Raw genomic sequence first — 27,592 nt, forward strand, 5'->3', positions numbered from 1 at the left:
TATTATCCAGTGACTATCCATTTATTCATTCACTACTTTACACTAGTCGTTTTCTTAAGAAATTCAAGTATTTGTTGGGAGCACAAGTCCAAAACGTTTCCTAAAACATGACAAAAAAAACAAACCAACCAACAGAATTTTAACATTTCCAAAACAGCATTATTCAACATCGGTTTCATATTCAGAATAATCCCCAAAAAACAACACAAGTATCACTTTTTTTTCTTCTTGTCATCAGAAACATTTCTAACATCAACATCCCCAGGTGTAGTCTTCTCTCCAGTGCCTATTGAGCTCATGAACAAAGGATGTAGACTCACTTCCTTTTCCTTCAGTAGATGAGTCCCAAATGGCACCCTATTCCCTATATTAGTGCACTACCTTTGACCAGACCCTCAATAGTAGTGCACTACAAAGGGAATAGGGTGTCATTTGGGATGGACCATAGATCTGAAGAGAACTGGACATCTGAAAGCAAATCCCTAACAGTGCTTCTCTCCGTTAGGGATTTGACCAGTCTTCTCTTCTCCTATCAGCACCAATGAACGAAAGAAGGGGAGGATAAGAAGCTGCTTTAAGCTACTGAACTGCCAGAGGAGGCTCCTCCAGTGAGGAACGGGATGTCCTTATTGGCTTCTACATTAGTCATACTCCTTAGTGCACACTGTAGGAAAACATTTTGCAACAAGTTTCTTATTGAACAAGTTCAAGTAGTCCCTCCCAGTTTTAGTCTGTTTGATTTTTTTGGTGCCTAATGAAAAAGACTCTGCTATAAAAGGCTAACAGAGACGAGAGGACAGTGTGAGGGGGATAGAGAGAAGAAAGGAGGGTGTGAGGGAAAGAGACGTACCCTGGTGAGCTCTTCTAAAACTCAGCCTGCTTGGGCTTTCTACTAAAGACAATAGCAAAGTTGTGAAACCAAAAAATAACTCTTAAATGGATCACATCACAAAACATAAAAATATGAATCATATTTCCTAAAATCTAATTAATTAACATCACCACAAGGTAGGTATGTCCACGGCGACAACTCCCATTGCACTGCATTCAAATCCAAAAGCCTCTTCCTTTAAAAAAAATCTTTATATATCATAAATACAGACATGCATGTTTAAGTGAAACATTCTGGCAATCCCCGTCAACCACTTAGCCTACACTTCCAATAGCACCATCAGGTGGCGGGACAAGGGCCTGACCACTGCCATGACGGCAATGCCAACTAGCACAGTGCAGCGTCTTCAGGAGCCTCATTTTAGTTAGTACTAGCTCCAGTCAAGAGCTTCAGCGCACAGAGCTTTGCGGTTCCTCTGTGTGGAGAAAAAAAAAAAGAGTTGAGGCACACTGTTATTGGTGAATAATATCGGTGTGTATTTGTGTGGTCGGATCCACAGTCTTTGCAACGGAACACCTGAGCCGTGAACTCAACTGGAAATAAACCAACAACCAATAAAGGAAAAACAAAACACAGCAGCATTTCACCAACACATTTCAACAAGCTGTTCCTCCTGCCATCTGTCCCTCATCTTCCATCCCTCTCTCCAAGAGGGAGCGACAGAGGTTAAGGACAGCGATTTAGTACAAAGGAATGACATCACGTTACAGTGCGTAGCAGTTGAGTTGGGTCTATGTACACTTCACCCAGTAGACTCTCTCTGGGTTCCCTTTTTGACTCCAACTGTTTTTGAGGTAATGAAATCATTGAAGCAGAAAACTGCACTTTCCCTTAAATTCTACACAGACACATGTGAGCGTGCGCACACACACACATACACACACATACTGAAAGGGCTGACTACTCAGTACATGGGCACAACACGTGCTCAAGCTCGAACCGCCACTCACAGAGAAGCTAAAAATAAACACAAATTAAAATATCAAATAATATGATTTTAAAAACATGGGCGAGGCTCCATCTGCCTCAGAAGCCCGTGGCCCCACCCAATCAAAGAACCAGGTCAATTTGTTGTCTTGGAAATGGTTTGATCTTATGGACAAGGGCAGATTCAAAAGTAGCACGGGGTGAACCTCAAGGCCAGAGGTTGCATTGTGGCGCAGATCTAAAACCAGTTTACCGAAGATATTGAGAATGGGCCCAGTGAAACTATCAAACCAAATCAATGATAAAGGTAGGGTCATCAATGTGACATTAACATGACTAAGTCACTAAAAGCACAGGTAAGAGACTATGGTATCGCCAGGAGCACGTTGCTTAGACGCTTTTCATCATATTGCACGAGGCTGGAATTACTTAAAAATTAACAGAGCAGAACAATTATTCAACATAAATTAATTAAACAGCTATTCCTTTGTCTCCACCTTAAACCAGATTGGAGCACAACACAACCAACTTCAACTCTTCTAGTAATAAATGTTTCCAATAATTTCCCTATTCTACCACTTTTCCTCTTTATTCCTTTTTTAAAAACTCAGCAGCACATTTTAGTTTTCAGCATTGGGGAAATGCCTATAGCCTTGGTGTAGTTAAGTCTTCACCAGTGTCAATAGTAGTTTTCATAGTTGGGAACTGTAGTTGTCATTGAAGGGAAATGTAGTCTTTAGTAAAAGTGAGCATTTCCTCCAACAGACACGGTTCTTCTCTCTGAGAGGCTGGCGTACTGTTTCATTCACACCTCCCCTCCATCCAGAGAAACCCAAACCTATCTCTATTATATTGACCAAAGCAAGTGTTGTTATTTTAATCAAACTGAATTTCCCATGATTCTTCTTGTACTTGAACGATACTCCACTTCATCTCTCCTCCTTCCTGGAGACTTTGGAGGAATGCCACGCAGTAGACCTGAGAGATCAAGAAAGATAGACAAAGAAAGAGAGATGAAGATAGTGCATGGAAAAATAGTATTTTAAGCTGCATGTAATATTAGTTGTGTTCATCCCTCCCTTGGTGTTCCTCACCTGATGAAGGTCTTGAAGGCGGCACTCTGGGGGTTGATGCACAGCGGCACTCGTTTACCCTGCTGGTGCTCTGTTATGAAGCGATGGATGAGCTCTGATAGAGCGAGAGAGGAGAGATTGCGAGAACGAGATCGCAACAGGCCATCAATTTCAATAACAAGCGGGGTTGGAAAAAAGTCAAAGAGAAGAGAATTGAAGAGAAAGAGGAGTAGAGGGAAGAGCACCAGATAGCTCATACCTTTTCCCTGCCAGACAGAGAGCAGGCTGTTATCGTAGCTGTGGCTGAAGTTCCGGTCGGCGGGCGGTTCAAAGTCACGCGTGTACACACGCCCGCTGGGCACGGAGTAGCAGCACTGACACATGCACGTGTGGTAGCGCAGACGGCCCTCGTCCAGGTAGGGGTGGGAGAGGGCGTCGCTGCCCGAGATCCGTTTGGCCTGAGTCACACACATGGAGAGAAAGTTGGTCCCTCTCTAATCTTGTATTTTCTCCCTTACTGTAGGTAGCTATGCATTTTCCTTCTCAGAGGTAGCTAGCTACATTTTCAGCTCTTGTTGCTTAAACTTCCCTATAAAGAGGTAGCCAATTGTGTGACAATAGACTCCTGTCTGCACTCACCGGATCAAACACCAGCATACGACACAACAGGTGCACGGCCTCGTGGTTCGCCCCGTCCGACAGCATATATAACACAGAGAGCGACGGCTGAGGGGGAAGGCGAGAGATTTTACATCATGAACTGCTGCACCTGGTTTTAGATAAGGATTGTGTGTGGGGTATAGATTCGATAATATCTGGGCCCGGTTTCCCAAAAGCATCTTAAGGCTAAATTCACCAATTAACTTAGTCTTCCAAGAAGCTTTTGGGAAACTGGGCCATGAGCAGTAGTATTTTGGCACCCTTGCACGATTCTCTATTTCTTCAAAAATATTTTGGGGGGATTTTAACATAAACACATTTGACAGGAGATGACAAACGTGTTTGTTTGTGTTTATGTTAATACCCCCCCTTTTTTTTTAAAGAAATAGAGAATCGTGCAAGGGTGCCAAAATACTGTGTCCATCTTCCATGCATAGCCTACAATCCAAGTATAAAAAGTATAAGAAATTAATTTTATATAGCATACACCATCACAATAAATCCATTATTAACATAATGAAGAAAATGTAGCCTATTTCATAAAAACAGAATAGCATATTCTGAGTTGTCCTTATGTTAGGCCCTGATCTGGCTATGCCATATGGCTGTGGGCTACTCTAATTCATTTACAGACAAGATTTGCTTAGAATTACGTGGCATTCTTTTATAGTATGAAGAATAGAATTGAACATAGCTGAATAAAATAGAAAGCATATTTTCCACCAAACGATTTCCAAAGGACACATGCAGCTATTCAGTGTTGAGCGGTTATTGACAAAGAAACAGGGGCTCCAATATACTTAATTTGGAGTTATTTATGCAATGTTCGTTGTGATACAAACTTAGAATGTATTAAAAATCAAAACATATAGCCTAAGACTGCATGATGTGACAAATTATTTGAAAAAAGTCACATGAAAGACATGAGCTCTTCTCCTTGTGCAGGCTCCACATACTTCATCATTCTCTCATTCACAATTTGACAAGCAAATCAAATCAAAATTGATTTGTCAGATACACATGGCTAGCAGATGTTAATGCGAGTGTAGCGAAATGCTTGTGCTTCGAGTTCCAACCATGCAGTAATATCTAACAAGTAATCTAACAATTTCACAACAACTACCTTATACACACAAGTGTAAAGGAATTAATAAGAATATGTACATAAAAATATATGAGCGATGGCCAAACGGCATAGGCAAGATGCAGTAGATGGTATGGAGTACAGTATATACAGTGGGGCAAAAAAGTATTTAGTCAGCCACCAATTGTGCAAGTTCTCCCACTTAAAAATATGAGACAGGCCTGTAAATTTCATCATAGGTACACTTCAACTATGACAGACAAAATGAGAAGAAAAAAATCCAGAAAATCACATTGTAGGATTTTTAATTAATTTATTTGCAAATTATGGTGGAAAATAAGTATAATATAATATATATATAATATATATATATATAAGGAGAGCCTGCAGGTTTTGGTAGCGGGCCGTGTCAGTGGCACTGTATTATCCTCAAAGCGAGCAAAGAAGTTGTTTAGTTTGTCTGGGAGCAAGACATCGTGGTCCGCGACGGGGCTGGTTTTCCTTTTGTAGTCCGTGATTGACTGTAGACCCTGCCACATACCTCTTGTGTCTGAGCCGTTGAATTGCGACTCTACTTTGTCTCTACTGATGCTGAGCTTGTTTGATTGCCTTGTGGAGGGAATAGCTTCACTGTTTGTATTTGGTCATGTTTCCGGTCACCTTGCCCTGATTAAAAGCAGTGGTTCGCGCCTTCATTTTTGCACAAATGCTGCCATCAATCCACGGTTTCTGGTTTGGGGAAGGTTTTAATAGTTGCTGTGGGTACAACATCAACAATGCACTTGCTAATAAACTCACTCACCCAATCAGCGTATTCATCAATGTTATTGTCTGACCCAATTTGTAAGTCGCTCTGGATAAGAGCGTCTGCTAAATGACTTAAATGTAAAATGTAAATGACACTAAGCGGAACATATCCCAGTCCACGTGATCGAAGCAATCTTGAAGCGTGGAATCCGATTGGTCGGACCAGCGTTGAACAGACCTGAGCACGGGTGTTTCCTGTGTTAGTTTCAGTCTATAGGCTGGGAGCAACAAAATGGAGTCGTGGTCAGATTCCGAAAGGAGGGCAATGAAGGCTTTATATGTGTCGAAGTTAGAATAACAATGATCCAGGGTTTTTCCCGCCCGGGTCGCGCATTCGATATGCTGATCAAATTTAGGGAGCCTTGTTAAAATCCCCAGCTACAATAAATGCAGCCTCAGGATATGTGGTTTCCAGTTAACAGAGTAAAATTAATCTCTTTCAGGGCCGTCGACGTGTCTGCTTGGGGGGGGGAAGGGGGGGGGGAGATATTACAAGACTGTGATTATGATCAAAGAGAATTCTCTTGGTAGATAATGTGGTCGGCATTTGATTGTAAGGAATTCTTGGTCAGGTGAACAAAAGGACTTGAGTTCCTGTATGTTGTTATGATCACACGTCTCGTTATTCATAATGCGTGAAGAAGCCAGGTGGCTGTACCGACTCTGATGACGTATCCAGAGGGAGCCATATTTCCGTGAAACAAAGAACGTTACAATCTCTGATGTCTCTCTGGAAGGCAACCCTTGCTCGGATTTAGTCTACCTTGTTTTCAAGAGACTGGACATTGGCGAGTAGTAAACTCGGGAGAGGTGCGCGATGTGCCCACCTACGGAGCCTGACCAGAAGACCACTCCGTCTGCGGCGCCGTTTTCTGGGTCGCCGACTGGGATCCGATCCATTGTCTTGGGTGGTGGACCAAAGTCGTATTCCTGGTCGAAATGTTGGTGAGTTGACGTTGCTCTAATATCCAATAGTTTCTCCCGACTGTATGTAATAAAAGATTTCTTGGGTAACGATGTAAGAAATAACACATAAAACTAGAAAGATTAAAATACTGCAGTTTCCTTAGAACGCGAAGCGAGGCGGCCAACTCTGTCGGTGCAGGAAGTAATATTCTGACCCATCAGACTAATCTTAATTTAAATATTGTCTTTACATATGGCAATATACACTACAAAACCCAAAATATGTGGACACCTGTTCGTCGAACATCTCATTCCAAAACCATGGGCATTAAGAATGAGTTGGTCCCCCCTTTGCTGCTATAACAGCCTCAACTCTTCTGGGAAGGCATTCCACTAGATGTTGGAACATTGCTGGGGGGACTTGCTTCCATTCAGCCACAAGAGCATTAGTGAGGTTGGGCACGGATGTTGGATGATTAGGCCTGGCTCGCAGTCGGCATTCCAATTCATCCCATAGGTGTTCGATGGGGTTGAAGTTCTTCCACACTGATCTCGACAAACCATTTCTGTATGGACCTCGCTTTGTGGCTTTGTCATGCTGAAACAGGAAAGGGCCTTCCCCCAAACTGTTGCCACAAAGTTGGAAGCACAGAATCGTCAAGAATGTCATTGTACGCTGTCGCGTTAGATTCGTCCATCCGACTGCCAGATGGTGAAGCGTGATTCATCACTCCAGAGTACGCATTTCCACTGTTCCAGAGTCCAATGGCAGTCACTCCAGCCGACGCTTGGCATTGGTGATTTTAGGCTTGTGTGCGGCTGCTTGGCCATGGAAACCCATGTCATTAAGCTCCCGAAGAACAGTTCTTGTGCTGACGTTGCTTCCAGAGTTTGGAACTTGTTAGTGAGTGTTGCAACCGAGGACAGATTATTTTTACACGCTTCAGCACTAGGCAGCCCGCCCAGTTCTGTGAGCTTGTGTAGCCAACCACTTCGCGGCTGAGCCGTTGTTGCTCCTAGACATTTCCACTTTACAATAACAGCATTTACAGTTGAAAGACACTGAACACTTTAGTAAGGCCATTCTATTCCCGATGTTTGTCTATGGAGATTGCATGGCTGTGTGCTTGATTTTAGACACCTATCAGCAACAGGTGGCTGAAATAGCCAAATCCACTAATTTGAAATGGTGTCCACATACTTCTGCATATATAGTGTATCTGTGGAATTATTTTTGATTTAGAATGGCCTACAAAAAAAAATACATGTAATCCGTAGCCTGCACTCGAATAGCAAATGGAGGTTACGTTTTTTAATATGCAAGCATATACGGCGCGTCCATTAGGCTAGGAGAAGCTTTCCCGAAAGTAAATTGAATTAAATTGCCAAAATTATATAGAGAAATAAATAAAATCATTCAAAATAGAATACTAAAGCATGATTTAGCCATGGAAGATCATTAGCTTCTTTAAAAAAAAAAAAGTTGTGGATGGTTTTAAAATCACATTGCCTACAGTCGGAAGGAAAGGCAGCGTGCGCAATTTGGGCAGATTCATTGTCGAGTTGCGACTGCCTGTGAAAAGTGGGGAGACCAAGCCAGGCATATCGCAATTTAAAAATACAATCGCGGGGAAAAAAGGCAAAGAAAGCAGAAACATATCTGATATAGCTTATAGACTAGACCTACTCTAGGTTATACTCACTCAGCCATGCATTGATTGTTATTTTTTGCTAACACTGATTGAGTTATATTATGACTATCCAACCTATTCATCACACTACGAATAGTAGGCTCTTACACAAGTCAGCAAATGCGATTATACATGTAATGTTTTTATTATAAAAAGGTGTATTTTTATGGGGAAAATGATCTTCCCCAAAACAACTCACGCGCTGTCGATGTATGCCAGGTAGGCTACACTGCTTGTAAAGCGGATTAATGTGCTTCATTTTAAGAAGTGAGCAAGAAATATAGCAGCACAAGAAAGCTGGGATCCTCTTTCAAACAGTGGCCAGTGTTTGCACACGCGATGACACGATGGCGCAATGGCTGGGCTTTTAAGAACACGTTTCACTCGGCTCTGTAAACTATGTGCTCTCCAACCGTGTTCCAGGGGTCCTATGCCTAGGCTACGTTTGGAATGATTTGGCCACTTTAATTGTGATACAAACCTTATTAAAAAAATATAGGCCTATGGACTAGGCTACATAGTGTGAGACTATGATTATCATGCATCTGTCGGAACAGGGGCAGAAAGAAATCTATAATACATGTCATCACATACACAAATAGCAAATGGAGGACACTTTTCCCGCGGTTCATCTTCATGCCAGCCAGGTAGGCTACTCCTGTTGTAAAGTGATGCAATGTGCTTAATATTAGGAGAGTTGAGAAATAAATAGTAGGCCTAGCCTACAGAAATCGGATGGGATCCTCCCTCCTCGTTTCAATAGAGACCTTCAAAACTCTATTTTCTCACACAAATGCATAGCCTATAGAAATGTTCATGGGCTCTCACAAAGTGTTCAATTTGATTTTCGATTACATTTGCATTGATGTCAGAGTGATTAGAGGGACAATAAGTACCAGACCATTAGCTACTGGCAGTTAGCAAGTTTGATAGGATACTAATGACCATCAGTGGCATCAGAGTGCAGTTTTGGAGAAGTCTAGTTACCGTGACTAAACGGTCACATGGAATTGGATTGCGGTCATGACTCGTGACCGCAGGTGTGGTGGTAAAACGGTCACTGTAACAACCCTAGTCTGAAGTAAGGTATTTACATTTGTAAAGTGCAAGGGGGACAATATTTGACCACAAGTGTCTCATAGTAATACAAAGGAAGTTCAGATCAGTTAGTGAGTAGTTCATAGGTTCAGTGAGGAGGAAGTACCGGTTTGTGAGGTCCTCTCAGGATGTGAGCTCTGGCCCCCTCACAGGCAGATGCCATGGCAGAGAGAGGAGGGGTACCCAGCAGATCAGTGATCAGATCCAACTGAGGGGTAGAGGGAGAGAGAGAGAGAGTGAGGGTGGGAGAGAGGGAGAGAGAGATTTAATTTGACAACAAACCTAAATTTAAAAAATGACCATCCACAAGTGCCAAAAATTCGATACATTTGATTATTATTAGATAAAAGTTTAAATTATTGCCCAGACAGATTACACCTTCCCCTCTTCCCTCCCTCACAACCTGTTGAATATGGTTCTGTGCCTCCCACCCCTCAACTAGAGCTGTGGCGGGCACAACATTTCGTCAGTACGTGATTGTCAAGCAAATAACTGTCGGTCTCACGGTAATTGACCGTTAATTAACAAACACATTTAGCATCTCCTGGCTTCCACACATAGCCTACAAGCCACTGATGGCGACCTTTAGAACATCTACATTTAAAAAAATAAATCCATGTAATATAGCCTACACCTTGACAATAAATCAGTTATTTATTTTAGACAAGTCTAAAGAAACATGATATGAAGAAAATGTAGTCTATTTCCGAAGAACAGAATAGCATACTCTGAGTTGTCCTTATGTTGGGTCCTGATCTGGCTATGCCAAATGGAAGTGTGCTACACTAGTTCATTTAGCAGACAAGATTTACTTAGAATTTCATGGCATTATTTTATATTATGAAGAATAAAATTGAACAAAGCTGAATAAAATAGAAAGGATATTTTCTCCAAAAGATTTGAGGGAGTGTGCACATGCGGCTATTCTGTGTTGAGCGGTTAACAAATAAATAAGTATTCCTATATGTTTAATTTAGAGTTATTAACGTAACTTTAGTTGTTCTACAAACATTGGGCTATATATTTAGATTTTTAATACATTATAAGGCTGCACGATGTGACTAATGGTGATTGAAAGGCAAGCTATAAACACTTCATCAGTCTCTCATTCACAATCTAACAAACACTTAATAATGCCTCGAATTTCATAGCGGCATCCCCTTTGTGTGGCCGTAATGCACCCTAAAAAAATCCATGCCTTTTGCGGCCAGTGGCCGTTGTGCCCTTGGCGCCCTAAGTGCTGCGATGTGCCCTTGGCCCTAAGTGCTGTGATGTGCCCTTCTCCCTGAGTGCTGCTTCCTCCGACTCTCACTCACATGGCTCTCCATCACAGGCTACAAGTGAAGACAGACATATTGGGGACGCAACTGCGCAAGTCCTTATCCAATTCCGAGGTGCATATTAAGGATATTGGAAGAACTGTCCAGATTTACTTATTTAGCCAACAAGATGAGTAGGCCTTATGAACAGAAAAATTACTTATTCTATGCGAGAAATACATATCCCCCCAAAAAATGTTTTACGTAATGTGGCTAACGCAACAGAGCAGAACGTTTAGCTTAGCAGCAATACACACACAGCAGTAGGCTATAAGAGCGAATGTTCCATTAGCGGGATAAGAGCGTCTGCTAAATGACTTAAATGTAAATGTAAAACGAGAGACTAAAAAACAGCTTCTATCTCAAGGCCATCAGACTGTTAAATAGCCATCACCAGCAGAGAGGCTGCTGCCTACACAGAATTTAAATCATTGGTCACTTCAATAAATGGAACACTAGTCATTTTAATCATGTTTACATATCTTGCATTACTCAACTCATATGTATATACTGTATTCTATACTATCTACTGTATCTTCTGCCCGAGATGGCATAGCAGTTCAGACGTCTTTTGTCCTCGTCTTGTCGTGTCGTGTATATATATATATTTACAACTTTTTTCACATACATTTTATTTTTATTTTCCATCAACTCATCTTCAATACACTCTCCTGCAACCTGCCTCACCAATTGATATGTATAAATACGTATTATTTACCTCAAATCTGCAATCCTCCAAGAAGCTAGCCAGAAGCTAGCCAGAAACTCCAAGAAGCTAGCCAGAAGCTAGCCAGGAGCTAATCAGAAGCTAGTTAGCTTCTTTACTGGCAACTCGTTAGTATTTAGCTAACCACGGTTTGTGGTCATCAGCTATCCTTTAACTCGAAAATCTATCGCCAGTTTTGTACGGCGCAGCGCGGCTCGGAACGGAACATACCGGACCGATTTTTCTCTCCATGTCCCTGGATTTCAACTGCTCTCTGGACATTTACTCCCGGATCTCACAGCTAGCTGGCTGCTATCCGTGTGTCTATCTGCTTTCGTCGATTCCGGAGCAAACATCAATTACTCCGGAGCTAGCCAGCTCCGTCAATCACTCCTGAGCTCCGTCAATCACTCCTGGGCTGCAGTCACCTATCCGGACCCGTTTTACTGCCTACGCGGAGCCCCACCGGGCCTTCACAACTGGACTGCCGACGTTATCTACCCGAAGGAGATCCGGCTGGCTCCTCCGTCGCGACGTTACCTGAATGCCCATCTGCGGCCTGCTAACCGTTAGCTGTCATACCGGCTGCTCTCAGAATAGACAATCGGACAATTTATTTATTTTTTATTATTATTATGTTTCTTCTTGGGCCTCTATAACTATATCTATTGTTTTTATTTTTTTGTTGTTGTGTGATTTGGACTAATCCCCTCTACAACACGGAACTCCACTAATCTACTGACGGAACGCAAGAGGTGGCTAACAACAGACCTCCATCCTATGCTAGCTTGCTACCGATGTCCTGGCTAGCTGTCTAAATCGCCGTGACCCCCAAACCAACCTCTCCACTCCCTGGACCCTTTTGATCACTCGACTAAGGATGCCTCACCTTAATGTCAATATGTCTTGTCCATTGCTGTTCTGGTTAGTGTTTATTGGCTTATTTCACTGTAGAGCCTCTAGTCCTGCTCACTATACCTTATCCAACTTATTAGTTCCACCACCCACACATGCAATGACATCTCCTGGTTTCAATGATGTTTCTAGAGACAATATATCTCTCTTCATCACTCAATACCTAGGTTTACCTCCACTGTATTCACATCCTACCATACCTTTGTCTGTACATTATACCTTGATGCTATTTTATCGCCCCCAGAAACCTCCTTTTACTCTCTGTTCCAGACGTTCTAGACGACCAATTCTTATTGCTTTTAGCCGTACCCTTATTCTTCTCCTCCTATGTTCCTCTGGCGATGTAGAGGTGAATCCAGGCCCTGCAGTGCCTAGCTCCACTCCTATTCCCCAGGCGCTCTCTTTGATGACTTCTGTAACCGTAATAGCCTTGGTTTCATGCATGTTAACATTAGAAGCCTCCTCCCTAAGTTTGTTCTTTTCACTGCTTTAGCACACTCTGCCAACCCGGATGTTCTAGCTGTGTCTGAATCCTGGCTTAGGAAGACCACCAAAAATTCAGAAATTTTAATTCCAAACTACAACATTTTCAGACAAGATAGAACTGCCAAAGGGGGCGGTGTTGCAATCTACTGCAAAGATAGCCTGCAGAGTTCTGTCCTACTATCCAGGTCTGTACCCAAACAATTTGAACTTCTACTTTTAAAAATCCACCTCTCTAAAAACAAGTCTCTCACCGTTGCCGCCTGCTATAGACCACCCTCTGCCCCCAGCTGTGCTCTGGACACCATATGTGAACTGATTGCCACCCATCTATCTTCAGAGCTCGTGCTGCTAGGCGACCTAAACTGGAACATGCTTAACACCCCAGCCATCCTACAATCTAAACTTGATGCCCTCAATCTCACACAAATTATCAATGAACCTACCAGGTACCCCCCCAAAGCCTTAAACACAGGCACCCTCATAGATATCATCCTAACCAACTTCCCCTCTAAATACACCTCTGCTGTCTTCAACCAAGATCTCAGCGATCACTGCCTCATTGCCTGCATCCGTAATGGGTCAGCGGTCAAACGACCTCCACTCATCACTGTAAAACGCTCCCTGAAACACTTCAGCGAGCAGGCCTTTCTAATCGATCTCATCCCGTCAGTAGAGGATGCCTGGATATTTTTTAAAAATGCCTTCCTAACAATCTTAAATAAACATGCCCCATTCAAGAAAATTAGAACCAGGAACAGATATAGCCCTTGGTTCTCCCCAGACCTGACTGCCCTTAACCAACACAAAAACATCCTATGGCGTTCTGCATTAGCATCGAACAGCCCCCGTGATATGCAGCTGTTCAGGGAAGCTAGAAACCGTTATACACAGGCAGTTAGAAAAGCCAAGGCTAGCTTTTTCAAGCAGAAATTTGCTTCCTGCAACACTAACTCAAAAAAGTTCTGGGACACTGTAAAGTCCATGGAGAATAAGAACACCTCCTCCCAGCTGCCCACTGCACTGAAGATAGGAAACACTGTCACCACTGATAAATCCACCATAATTGAGAATTTCAATAAGCATTTTTCTACGGCTGGCCATGCTTTCCACCTGGCAACTCCTACCCCGGTCAACAGCACTGCACCCCCAACAGCAACTCGCCCAAGCCTTCCCCATTTCTCCTTCTCCCAAATCCATTCAGCTGAAGTTCTGAAAGAGCTGAAAAATCTGGACCCCTACAAATCAGCCGGGCTAGACAATCTGGACCCTTTCTTTCTAAAATTATCTGCCGAAATTGTTGCCACCCCTATTACTAGCCTGTTCAACCTCTCTTTCGTGTCATCTGAGATTCCCAAAGATTGGAAAGCAGCTGCGGTCATCCCCCTCTTCAAAGGGGGGGACACTCTTGACCCAAACTGTTACAGACCTATATCTATCCTACCATGCCTTTCTAAGGTCTTCGAAAGCCAAGTCAACAAACAGATTACCGACCATTTCGAATCTCACCATACCTTCTCTGCTATGCAATCTGGTTTCAGAGCTGGTCATGGGTGCACCTCAGCCACGCTCAAGGTCCTAAACGATATCTTAACCGCCATCGATAAGAAACATTACTGTGCAGCCGTATTCATTGATCTGGCCAAGGCTTTCGACTCTGTCAACCACCGCATCCTCATCGGCAGACTCGACAGCCTTGGTTTCTCAAATGATTGCCTCACCTGGTTCACCAACTACTTCTCTGATAGAGTTCAGTGTGTCAAATCGGAGGGTCTGCTGTCCGGACCTCTGGCAGTCTCTATGGGGGTGCCACAGGGTTCAATTCTTGGACCGACTCTCTTCTCTGTATACATCAATGAGGTCGCTCTTGCTGCTGGTGAGTCTCTGATCCACCTCTACGCAGACGACACCATTCTGTATACTTCCGGCCCTTCTTTGGACACTGTGTTAACAACCCTCCAGGCAAGCTTCAATGCCATACAACTCTCCTTCCGTGGCCTCCAATTGCTCTTAAATACAAGTAAAACTAAATGCATGCTCTTCAACCGATCGCTACCTGCACCTACCTGCCTGTCCAACATCACTACTCTGGACGGCTCTGACTTAGAATACGTGGACAACTACAAATACTTAGGTGTCTGGTTAGACTGTAAACTCTCCTTCCAGACCCATATCAAACATCTCCAATCCAAAGTTAAATCTAGAATTGGCTTCCTATTTCGCAACAAAGCATCCTTCACTCATGCTGCCAAACATACCCTTGTAAAATTGACCATCCTACCAATCCTCGACTTTGGCGATGTCATTTACAAAATAGCCTCCAATACCCTACTCAACAAATTGGATGCAGTCTATCACAGTGCAATCCGTTTTGTCACCAAATCCCCATATACTACCCACCATTGCGACCTGTACGCTCTCGTTGGCTGGCCCTCGCTTCATACTCGTCGCCAAACCCACTGGCTCCATGTCATCTACAAGACCCTGCTAGGTAAAGTCCCCCTTATCTCAGCTCGCTGGTCACCATAGCATCTCCCACCTGTAGCACACGCTCCAGCAGGTATATCTCTCTAGTCACCCCCAAAACCAATTCTTTCTTTGGCCGCCTCTCCTTCCAGTTCTCTGCTGCCAATGACTGGAACGAACTACAAAAATCTCTTAAATTGGAAACACTTATCTCCCTCACTAGCTTTAAGCACCAACTGTCAGAGCATCTTACAGATTACTGCACCTGTACATAGCCCACCTATAATTTAGCCCAAACAACTACCTCTTTCCCAACTGTATTTAATTTATTTATTTATTTTGCTCCTTTGCACCCCATTATTTTTATTTCTACTTTGCACATTCTTCCATTGCAAAACTACCATTCCAGTGTTTTACTTGCTATATTGTATTTACTTTGCCACCATGGCCTTTTTTGCCTTTACCTCCCTTCTCACCTAATTTGCTCACATTGTATATAGACTTGTTTTTTTTTACTGTATTATTGACTGTATGTTTGTTTTACTCCATGTGTAACTCTGTGTCGTTGTATGTGTCGAACTGCTTTGCTTTATCTTGGCCAGGTCGCAATTGTAAATGAGAACTTGTTCTCAACTTGCTTACCTGGTTAAATAAAGGTGAAATAAAAAATAAATAAATAAATAAAATCTTAGTCTATGCCGCTGACATTGCTCATCCATACATTTATATATTCTTAATTCCATTCCTTTAATTAGATTTGTGTGTATTAGGTATTTGTTGTGAAATTGTTAGATATTACTTGTTAGTTATTGCTGCACTGTTGGAACTAGAAGCACAAGCATTTCGCTACACCCGCAATAACATCTGCTAAACACGTGTATGTGACAAATACATTTGATTTGAACACCATTATCAAGTGACCGCAAATGTGATTATGCATGTAATGCTTTTATGTACGCCAGTTAGGCTCTTCACCCCTTGTAAGAAGTTATTTGGCCACTTTAGTTGTGATGCAAACCTCAAAACATGAAGGCCTATGGGCTACGCTATATATATATATCAGCAAAAATCGCTGAAGTTGGAGACTTTTATCTCCCTCACCAACTTTAAACATCTGCTATCTGAGCAGCTAACTGATCGCTGCTCAGATAGCCCACCCAATTTATCTACCTCATCCCCATACTGTTTTTATTTTATTTACTTTTCTGCTCTTTTGCACACCAGTATCTCTATCTGCACATGACCATCTGATCATTTATCACTCCAGTGTTAATCTGCTAAATTGTAATTATTCGCCTACCTCCTCATGCCTTTTGCACACAATGTATATAGACTCTTTAATTTTTTCTACTGTGTTATTGACTTGTTTATTGTTTACTCCATGTGTAACTCTGTGTTGTTGTCTGTTCACACTGCTATGCTTTATCTTGGCCAGGTCGCAGTTGTAAATGAGAACTTGTTCTCAACTATCTATGAAAAGATATTTTATGTATAAAATTCTTCAAAGTAACCACCTTGATTACATCTTGGCATTCTCTCAACCAGCTTCCTGGACAGTAGTCATTACTTTAAGACATGAAGGTCAGTCAATCCAGAACATGTCAGGAACTTTTGAAGTTTCTTCAAGTGCAGGTGCAAAAACCATCAAGCACTATGATGAAACTGGATTCTCATGAGGACCGCAACAGGAAAGGAAGACCCAGAGTTAGCTCTGCGGCAGAGGATAAGTTCATTAGAGTTAACTGAACCACAGATTGCAGCACAAATAAATGCTTCAGAGTTCAAGTAACAGACATCTCAACATCAACTGTTCAGAGGAGATTGCTTGAATCAGGCCTTCATGGTCAAATTGCTACAAAGAAACCACTACTAAAGGACACCAATAAGAAGAAGAGACTTGCTTGGGCCAAGAAATATGAGCAATGGACATTAGACCGGTGGAAATCTGTCCTTTGGTCTGATTTTTGCTTCCAACCGCCCTGCTTTTCTGGTGACACTGTCAGTGATTTATTTAGAATTCAAGGCACACTTAACCAGCATGGCTACCACAGCATTCTGCAGCAATACGCCATCCCATCTGGTTTGCGCTTAGTGGGACTATCATTTGTTTTTCAACAGGACAATGACCCAAGACACACCTCCAGGCTGTGTAAGGGCTATTTGACCAAGGAGAGTGATAATGCTGCATCAGATGACCTGGCCTCCACAATCACCCGACCTCAACCCAATTGAGATGGTTTGGGATGAGTTAGACCGCAGAGTGAAGGAAAAGCAGCTAACAAGTGCTCAGCATATGTGGGAACTGTTGGAAAAGCATTCCTCACGAAGCTGGTTGAGAGAATGCCAAGAGTGTGCAAAACTGTCATCAAGGCAAAGGGTGGCTACTTTGAAGAATCTAAAATAGAAAATCTATTTTATCTATTTTTTATCTACACTTTTTGGGTTACTACATGATTCCATGTGTTATTTCATAGTTGATGTTTTCACTATTATTCTACAATGTAGAAAATAGTTTTTAAAAAGTTATATATATATATATTTTTTTTTTACCTTGAATGTGTAGCAGTGGTCAACAGGTGAAGATGCAGATCCCATCCTCGTCGCCAAAAATGTTTTCGAAATTCAGTACTGAGATAGACCTGGTCATTTCTCCAAACAACCATCTTCATTTAATATCAAATAAGTATTGCAATAATGAAGCCGAAGTGTGTTGCCGAGTGCTTAACTGATAATGAAAAAAAAACAGATCTTATATAGGACCTAAAAAATGCTTAGTCAGGCTGGTTCCAACCTCTCCCATGCAGAGTGGGGGCACCATAAGCTACTTTGGGTTCATCCCGTGGTCATCTCCATGGTAGTTGTTCTATCCCTCCAGGCTATGTTTCCCAGATGCCGGGATGATGAGACAATGAGGGTTTTGTTCTATTCCTCCAGGCTCCCTTTATCTCTGTTACACCCACCACATCTTATCTATGGAATGCCAGCTGTAGGTTTTTACCTAGCCATCGCTTAATCAGTTGCCAGACCAAGCTTCAAAAGTCTCGTCTTAGTTCACTCAAAATGAAGAGAGAAATGTCTTACTATTAGTTATGTATATAATCATTAACTATTAATATCAAACAAATCAGGTGAATATGAAAATGTTCAATCACAGTAGGTGTGTGCAACCTGTTGACTGGTATTGTATGTGCGAAATTTGTTTTGATTTAGGATGGATCGTTATCACGCACCTGTATCGAAACAGGGGCAGGGGGAAAAAATACATGTAATCTATGCACTTAAATAGCAAATGGAAGACGCTTTTCCCGTGGTTCATTTTCATGCCAGACAGGCTATATTCCCGTTGCAAAGATAACCAATGTGCTTAATATTAGGAAAGTTTAGAAATAAATATAGTAGGCCAAGCCTATAGAAAGCTGATGGGATCCTCCTCTTTTTAATAGAGACCATGACCCTGTTTTATTGCGCAATTGCATAGCCTATAGAAATGCTTCGCAACATGAGCTCATGAAATGGTTAATTCGATTTTTGATTACATTTGCATTGATGTCAGAGTGATTAGGGGGACAATTGAGTACCAGGCAGTTAGCAAGTTTGGTAGGCTACTAATGACCATCAGCAGCATCAGAGCATGGAGAAGCCTAATTAACATGACCGTGGAATTTGACTGCCTTCATGACTTGTGAATACCGATGTGATGGTAATACGGTCACCGCAACAGCCCTACCCTCTACCTGTTGTATGGGGCTCTGGGCCTGGAACAGGATGCGTCGACCCAGTAGTTCAGCAAAGATGCAGCCCACCGACCAGACGTCTATGGCAGAGCCGTAATGGCGGCTGCCCATCAGCACCTCAGGAGCCCGGTAGTACTGAGTCACCACCTCCTGGGTCATGTGACGAGATGGGTCCGGCTCCTCCACACGTGCAAGCCCAAAGTCACAGATCTGAGAGAGAGAGAGGAGAAGGAAGAGAGAGAAAGTAGTGAGTGGAAGAGGGGGAATTTAGTTACATGATAATAACACTTAGTATACAAAACATTAATAACACCTGCTCTTTCCATGACAGACTGACCAGGTGAAAGCTACCCTTTTGATGTCACTTGTTAAATTCACTTCAATCAGTGTAGATGGAGGGCATTTTTAAGCCTTGAGACAGTTGTGCCATGGATTGTGTATGTGTGCCATTCAGAGGCTGAAAATGGGCAAGACAAAATATTTAAGTGCCTTTGAACAGAGTATGGTAGTAGGAGGGGCCAGGTGCACCAGTTTCACTGTGTCAAGAACTGCAACGATGCTGTTTTTTTTAACGCTCAACAGTGATGGGTTCGGATTTCTAAACTTTAAATATTGTTAATCATCAGTTATACTAGAGACATGAGGGGTGCCATAGTCTAGGGTCTACACTAGAAGTTAAGGGTTATCTGTAGGAGGAATGTATATGGTGGATGCAATTAAGCTTGGAATGTACTGACTGGAGGAAAGAATGGGTGGAGAGCCATGGATTAGTGAGGAAGGAGGGTCAAGGTCAGGTCACATTAAGGGAGAAGGAACAGTTTATTGCCCATATCATTTAACTTCCTGCCTAGCAATAAAGATGTAATGTTTAGAGAAGGAGGAGACTCCATCCAAATTAGGGTATATATACTACCACTGGTGGAAATATGTTTTTGTCTTATGCAGCTGTATGACCCAATAGGATAAACTTGGTCTAAGCTTTACTAATCGTCCATGAGTTTTAATAAGTTCATTTAGAACCTAACAACAGTTTCCCATGTGTATCAACAATGGCCGACCACCCAAAGGACATCCAGCCAACTTGACACAACTGTGGGAAGCATTGGAGTCAACATGGTCCAGCATCCCTGTGGAATGCTTTCGACACGTTGTAGAGTCCATGCCCCAACGAATTGAGGCTGTTCTGGGGGCAAAAGGTGTGCGGGGGTAGAACTCAATATTACGAAAGTGTTTGTAATGTTTGGTATAATCAGTGTAGGTTGACCAGTGTAATTACAGCATAATACACATGTATGTTTGTCAAAAGGTGTATAGACAAAATTCTTCAGCCCATATTGACCTCTACTAAGTTATTTTTTTCTTGACTAGCATAATGCTTCCTTGTATGTCTTTTGAGGAAGTTCACACACAGATTCACACGCCAAAACAAACGTGTACACACACACCGTTACCTTGAGCAGGCAGTTGCTGTTGACTAACAGGTTCCCAGGTTTGATGTCCCTGTGCAGGATGCCAGCAGAATGCAGGTACTTCAGCCCTGAGAGAAAGAGAGTCACTGTTACTCATAATGGTTCAAATACAGCCCCTAGCCAAATCAAATCGTATTTGTCACATACACATGGTTAGCAGATGTTAATGCGAGTGTAGAGAAATGCTTGCGCTTCTAGTTCCGACAATGCAGTAATAACCAACGAGTAATCTAGCTAACAATTCCAAAACTACTACCTTATACGCACAAGTGTAAAGGGATAAAGAATATGTACATAAAGATATATGAATGAGTGATGGTACAGAGGGGCATAGGCAGGATGCAGTAGATGGTATCGAGTACAGTATATACATATGAGATGAGTATGTAAACAAAGTGGCATAGTTTAAAGTGGCTAGTGATACATGTATTACATAAAGATGCAGTAGATGATAGAGTACAGTATATACGTATACATATGAGATAAATAATGTAGGGTATGTAAACATTATATTAAGTAGCATTGTTTAAAGTGGCTAGTGATATATTTTACATCAATTCCCATCAATTCCCATTATTAAAGTGGCTGGAGTTGAGTCAGTGTGTTGGCAGCAGCCACTCAATGTTAGTGGTGGCTGTTTAACAGTCTGATGGCCTTGAGATAGAAGCTGTTTTTCAGTCTCTCGGTCCCAGCTTTGATGCACCTGTACTGACTTCGCCTTCTGGATGATAGCGGGGTGAACAGGCAGTGGCTCGGGTGGTTGTTGTCCTTGATGATCTTTATGGCCTTCCTGTGACATCGGGTGGTGTAGGTGTCCTGGAGGGCAGGTAGTTTGCCCCCGGTGATGCGTTGTGCAGACCTCACTACCCTCTGGAGGGCCTTACGGTTGTGGGCGGAGCAGTTGCCGTACCAGGCGGTGATACAGCCCGACAGGACAAGCCGAATTTCTTCAGCCTCCTGAGGTTGAAGAGGCGCTGCTGCGCCTTCTTCACGATGCTGTCTGTGTGGGTGGACCAATTCAGTTGGTCTGTGATGTGTACGCCGAGGAACTTAAAACTTACTACCATCTCCACTACTGTTCCATCGATGTGGATAGGGGGGTGTTCCCTCTGCTGTTTCCTGAAGTCCACAATCATCTCCTTAGTTTTGTTGACGTTGAGTGTGAGGATATTTTCCTGACACCACACTCCGAGGGCCCTCACCTCCTCCCTGTAGGCCGTCTCGTCGTTGTTGGTAATCAAGCCTACCACCGCAAACTTGATGATTGAGTTGGAGGCATGCGTGGCCACGCAGTCGTGGGTGAACGGAGTACAGGAGAGGGCTCAGAACGCACCCTTGTGGGGCCCCAGTGTTGAGGATCAGCGGGGTGGAGATGTTGTTACCTACCCTCACCACCTGGGGGCGGCCCATCAGGAAGTCCAGTACCCAGTTGCACAGGGCGGGGTCGAGACCCAGGGTCTCGAACTTGATGACGAGTTTGGAGGGTACTATGGTGTTAAATGCTGAGCTGTAGTCGATGAACGGCATTCTCACATAGGTATTCCTCTTGTCCAGATGGGTTAGGGCAGTGTGCAGTGTGGTTGAGATTGCATCGTCTGTGGACCTATTTGGGCGGTAAGCAAATTGGAGTGGGTCTAGGGTGTCAGGTAGGGTGGAGGTGATATGGTCCTTGACTAGTCTCTCAAAGCACTTCATGATGACGGAGGTGAGTGCTACGGGGCGGTAGTCGTTTAGCTCAGTTACCTTAGCTTTCTTGGGAACAGGAACAATGGTGGCCCTCTTGAAGCATGTGGGAACAGCAGACAGGGATAGGGATCGATTGAATATGTCCGTAAACACACCAGCCAGCTGGTCTGCGCATGCTCTGAGGGCGCGGCTGGGGATGCCGTCTGGGCCTGCAGCCTTGCGAGGGTTAACACGTTTAAATGTTTTACTCACCTCGGCTGCAGTGAAGGAGAGTCCGCATGTTTTGGTTGCGGGCCGTGTCAGTGGCACTGTATTGTCCTCAAAGCGGGCAAAAAAGTTATTTAGTCTGCCTGGGAGCAAGGCATCCTGGTCCGTGACTTGGCTGGTTTTCTTTTTGTAATCCGTGATTGACTGTAGACCCTGCCACATACCTCTTGTGTCTGAGCCTTTGAATTGCGATTCTACTTTGTCTCTATACTGACGCTTAGCTTGTTTGATTGCCTTGCGGAGGGAATAGCTACACTGTTTGTATTCGGTCATGTTTCCGGTCACCTTGCCCTGATTAAAAGCAGTGGTTCGCGCTTTCAGTTTCACGCGAATGCTGCCATCAATCCACGGTTTCTGGTTTGGGAATGTTTTAATCGTTGCTATGGGAACGACATCTTCAACGCACGTTCTAATGAACTCGCTCACCGAATCAGCGTATTCGTCAATGTTGTTGTCTGACGCAATACGGAACATATCCCAGTCCACGTGATGGAAACAGTCTTGGAGCGTGGAATCAGATTGGTCGGACCAGCGTTGAACAGACCTCAGCGTGGGAGCTTCTTGTTTTAGCTTCTGTCTGTAGGCAGGGAGCAACAAAATGGAGTCGTGGTCAGCTTTTCCGAAAGGAGGGCTTATATGCATCGCGGAAGTTAGAATAGCAGTGATCCAAGGTTTTACCAGCCCTGGTTGCGCAATCGATATGCTGATACAATTTAGGGAGTCTTGTTTTCAGATTAGCCTTGTTAAAATCCCCAGCTACAATGAATGCAGCCTCAGGATATATGGATTCCAGTTTGCAAAGAGTCAAATAAAGTTTGTTCAGAGCCATCGATGTGTCTGCTTGGGGGGGAATATATACGGCTGTGATTATAATCGAAGAGAATTCCCTTGGTAGATAATGCGGTCGACATTTGATTGTGAGGAATTCTAAATCAGGTGAACAGAAGGACTTGAGTTCCTGTATGTTGTTGTGACCACACCACGTCTCGTTAACCATAAAGCATACGCCCCCGCCCCTCTTCTTACCAGAAATCAAATCAAATCAAATGTATTTATATAGCCCTTTGTACATGAGCTGATATCTCAAAGTGCTGTACAGAAACCCATCATAAAACCCCAAACAGCAAGCAATGCAGGTGTAGAAGCACGGTGGCTAGGAAAAACTCCCTAGAAAGGCCAAAACCTTGGAAGAAACCTAGAGAGGAACCAGGCTATGTGGGGTGGCCAGTCCTCTTCTGGCTGTGCCGGGTGGAGATTATAACAGAACATGGCCAAGATGTTCAAATGTTCATAAATGACCAGCATGGTCGAATAATAATAAGGCAGAACAGTTGAAACTGGAGCAGCAGCACGGCCAGGTGGACTGGGGACAGCAAGGAGTCATCATGTCAGGTAGTCCTGGGGCATGGACCTAGGGCTCAGGTCCTCCGAGAGAGAGAAAGAAAGAGAGGAGAGAATTAGAGAACGCACACTTAGATTCACACAGGACACCGAATAGGACAGGAGAAGTACTCCAGATATAACAAACTGACCCTAGCCCCCCGACACAAACTACTGCAGCATAAAATCTGGAGGCTGAGACAGGAGGGGTCAGGAGACACTGTGGCCCCATCCGAGGACACCCCCGGACAGGGCCAAACAGGAAGGATGTTTGTTTCTGTCGGCGCGATGCGTGGAGAAACCAGCTGGCTGCACCGACTCCGATAGCGTCTCTCGAGTGAGCCATGTTTCCGTGAAGCAAAGAACGTTACAGTCCTTGATGTCCCTCTGGAATGCTACCCTTGCTCGGATTTCATCAACCTTGTTGTCAAGAGACTGGACATTGGCGAGTAGAATGCTAGGGAGTGGCGCGCGATGTGCCCGTCTCCGGAGCCTGACCAGAAGACCGCTTCGTTTGCCTCTTTTACGACGTCGTTGTTTTGGGTCGCAGGCTGGGATCCATTCCGTTGTCCTGGGTGAAAGGCAGAACACAGGATCCGCTCCGGGAAAGTCATATTCTTGGTCGTACTGATGGTGAGTTGACGCTGCTCTTATATTCAGTAGTTCTTCTCGACTGTATGTAATGAAACGTAAGATGACCTGGGGTACCAATGTAAGAAATAACACGTAAAAAAACAAAAAACTGCATAGTTTCCTAGGAACGCGAAGCGAGGCGGCCATCTCTGTCGGTGCCGGAAGTAAAAGCCAATTCTCCTTCAGTGTTTGCAGTCAATGACAACATGAATCTATCAATATGGCTCCATCACATGAAACAAGCTGGCTCCTTTAAACCTACAAACCCAGAAAGGCTAGGGGGCAAACTCACAAATGGGTTGTTTTTGGACTCAGGAGTCAACCTTTAACTTTTGACTTCCACCTCCTTTTCAACTTTGCCCCTTTCCCTACTCCTCCCTCCGTTTCACTCACCTCTGAGGATCTGGTAGAGGAACACCTTGATGTGGTCGGTGGTGAGGGGCTGGGGAGACACAATAACTTTGTGGAGGTCACTCTGCATCAGCTCAGTGATCACGTAGCTACAGTCAGGCATGGCCCCACGGTCAAGGAAACAACAGACAACTATAGGATGTGGATGGACCACATAGAATAAAGCATAAGACTCCATCTATCTATATCAAAGTTAAATGTATCTATCTAGCATAACACAAGACTATCACTAAATGGTATCATCTCTGTTTAGGATTATCTTGATTTATATTGTACTATGTAGATTCAGACTGTTTTGAAAGGAGGAGGGCATGATAATGGAGAGAGAAAGTGCAGGAGTGAACGATGGCTGACACATAACAGTCATGTGTGCACATGGATGTGCGTGTGAAGGATACATTTCCTCGAAGCAGTCGATCTGTGGAGGCTGCAGAATGTCCAGCGCTGACAACACCTGTAAACACACATCATCATCATCACCTTTCTCGTTGTTTTAATGATTAGCGATCTAAAAGGACAAAACAGACAGACGAACGGTTAAAAGCAGTGAGTGGCCATCCTATCGCCTCTGATCACAGAACATTGGCCGTCATTTGGTGTTCATTTTCTGACGATTGTACATCGCCACCATTCATCAACACTCAGCAAGTGATCTACCGTTCACAGCCAACATTTGTTATGGCACTTCTTGTCCTTAAGTGTCTAAACTATAACAAACCTCTAACTTCAGTGATATTTGTAAAGCAAGCCTCTATATGGAACCATATCAATGAGCAGTGTGAAGATGCATCGCTATGTCTTGTGTTATGGATGCAATACTGTATGAAAATGTCTCAAATGGCACCTTTTTCCTATAGTAAGTACACATTATTTATTTTTTACCAGAGTATAGGAAATAGGGTGCCATTTAGGATGCATCCTTTGCGGGTTGTGCAGTCCTGTGTATAGATGTATTGCTATCCATTCTTACGTTGTCGTGCTTGAAGAAGCAGAGCATCCTCAGCTCTCTGAAGACCCTCTTACAGGAGACTAGGTTCTGGAAGACATTGGGCATCTTCTTCAGGGCTACCTTACGCCCGTCACGAGGGTCTGTCACTGACCTGCAGGAGCAATATGAAGAGAGGCATCTGTTAGCACTGGTCACCAATGGGGAGGGCACGTGCACAGCATGTCTATCTCATTCCCTTGTCAGATACACACCCTTTTTTTGGAAAGGAAAAACACCATGCAAAAACTCACTTGGAAATCAGTCAATTCTTATTTGAAATTGCACAACTTACCAGACCACACCAAATGCGCCATAACCGATAGGTCGATCAGGCTCCATCTCAGCAGGGCTTGGTACTTCACTGGCAGGACTACTATGAGGCTGTGGTACAGCGGCCCCGCCGCCGGTGCTTCCCCCAAGAGATGTTGGATGTCGTGGCGTCCCCGCCGGGGCAGTGGGTCCAGTTAGACTTGGAGTTGCAGTGAGGCCCGTGGAAGTGGCTCCAGTTGAGGTGTTGACGCAAAAATACTTATGGCCTAACTCGGATCCGGGGAACAGGTTACCACATACTGTCTGCTGCCGGCCTGTACCATGGAATGCCATTCTATTTCAAACCCCTATCAGAAGAATTCATTTGGGAGCTATGTCTAATACTGTACTCACTTTGAGCGTTGCATACATTACATATACATGATGCTAGAGTCTCACTTCAATGTTCTATGCAGGCATGATTGACTATGTTTCTTGCGTGTAGAACATGCAACGGAGAATGTAAATAATGTCTGATATGGTTGGCAGCTATCTTGCAAGATATGTAATAACAGGAGCAGTGCTGTTTAGCTTGCTATTAGACTCGTCGTGGAATCACCAGTATTGGCTTCAGTGAGGTAGGTAGGTCACGACAAAAACATATATAATTAGCAATGCGTGTTCCTGAGCTAACGTCATATAGACAGACACAATCGCTATCTAATTGGCCAGTGATCACACAATCAATGCAAGTCTGGTTGGGGAAAACAATGCCTGTCACTGTCAATACATTTGTACTTTGTTTTGTGGCCTAATTTTACGACGAGAAATAAGTCTCCCCTTAGCTAACAATGTTGTTACATTACCTGGCTACCAGCTCGCGCTACATTAGTTTATTGCCCGGGCTCAGCCTAGCTACTGTAGCTACCTTTGTCTGGTTGAAGTTAACTAACGAACTAGCTAGCTAAACCTTAAAAGTAGACACACCTGTGTTTGCATATAGTTAGCCGAGTAATTTCACTAGCTTATTATATAGCTAACCAGTTGCACTGTGTTGCGGAGGTAGCTAAATAGAGGTAGCAAACGCCCATTCCATCCACTTCAGATGTCGGTCAATGAAATTAAGAGTCGTAGAACGTTAGCTAGCTGGCATCAGCCCGATTGCTAACCAGCTGTTCCATGCCCCTTATAGATAGCCGGTATTTAGCTAGTAGGCTATCGTGACCCTATATATTTGCTTTGAGCAAAAACACTTTCAGTAGACGAAACGATTCCAGGAAAATGAACGAAAAAACAAGCCAGCAAACGTTGTTCGCAGCGCGAGGAAATCCTATTTGATTTTACACAACGAAAGTCAGGTTTGCATCGCTAGCTGCGTTAGCCGGGGTTGTCAGCTAGCTAAATTGCTAACAAGCTAGCCATATCATACCCAAAGCTAAAAGTGCCAAGAGAGATTAAACGAGCTGCTATGTGATAGATTCCATCGCTCTTCTCTATATCATCTGCTAAACATGTCTTCCGAATGATCCCTTTCTTTCTTGGAAATCAGCTGTTTAAAAGAGCGGTATAGTGAGTGAGTTGGGGGATGGATGGCAAAGGATGAAAAAAGGTGGGGGAGGGTTAGACCACTGGTGTAAACAATGCCATGGACAATAGATCAACGGCTCATATAATCACTATTCAGATTATCATAAAATAAATATTAATAGTTCAATAATAATGACATTTTTCTCCATTCAGAGAAATAC

The 27,592-nt window shown here is 43.5% G+C and overlaps 1 protein-coding gene across 1 annotated transcript; it reads right to left on the reverse strand.

Annotated features, from left to right (window-relative positions):
• On the reverse strand, positions 1 to 27,454 carry LOC115145267 (serine/threonine-protein kinase NLK2-like). Its single transcript, XM_029686702.2, has 11 exons — positions 25,888 to 27,454; positions 25,578 to 25,707; positions 25,006 to 25,061; positions 24,590 to 24,696; positions 20,213 to 20,298; positions 18,762 to 18,971; positions 9,245 to 9,346; positions 3,532 to 3,618; positions 3,152 to 3,350; positions 2,914 to 3,007; positions 1 to 2,797 (listed from the first exon to the last, which is right to left on the reverse strand). Exons 1-11 carry the CDS (start codon positions 26,196 to 26,198, stop codon positions 2,749 to 2,751), a joined length of 1,431 nt encoding a protein of 476 aa, XP_029542562.1. The 5' UTR covers positions 26,199 to 27,454; the 3' UTR covers positions 1 to 2,748.
• Between the last annotated feature and the right edge of the window lie 138 nt (positions 27,455 to 27,592).

The sequence above is a fragment of the Oncorhynchus nerka genome, linkage group LG17 (genome assembly GCF_034236695.1).
Source record: "Oncorhynchus nerka isolate Pitt River linkage group LG17, Oner_Uvic_2.0, whole genome shotgun sequence".
Taxonomy (NCBI): Eukaryota; Metazoa; Chordata; class Actinopteri; order Salmoniformes; family Salmonidae; genus Oncorhynchus; species Oncorhynchus nerka.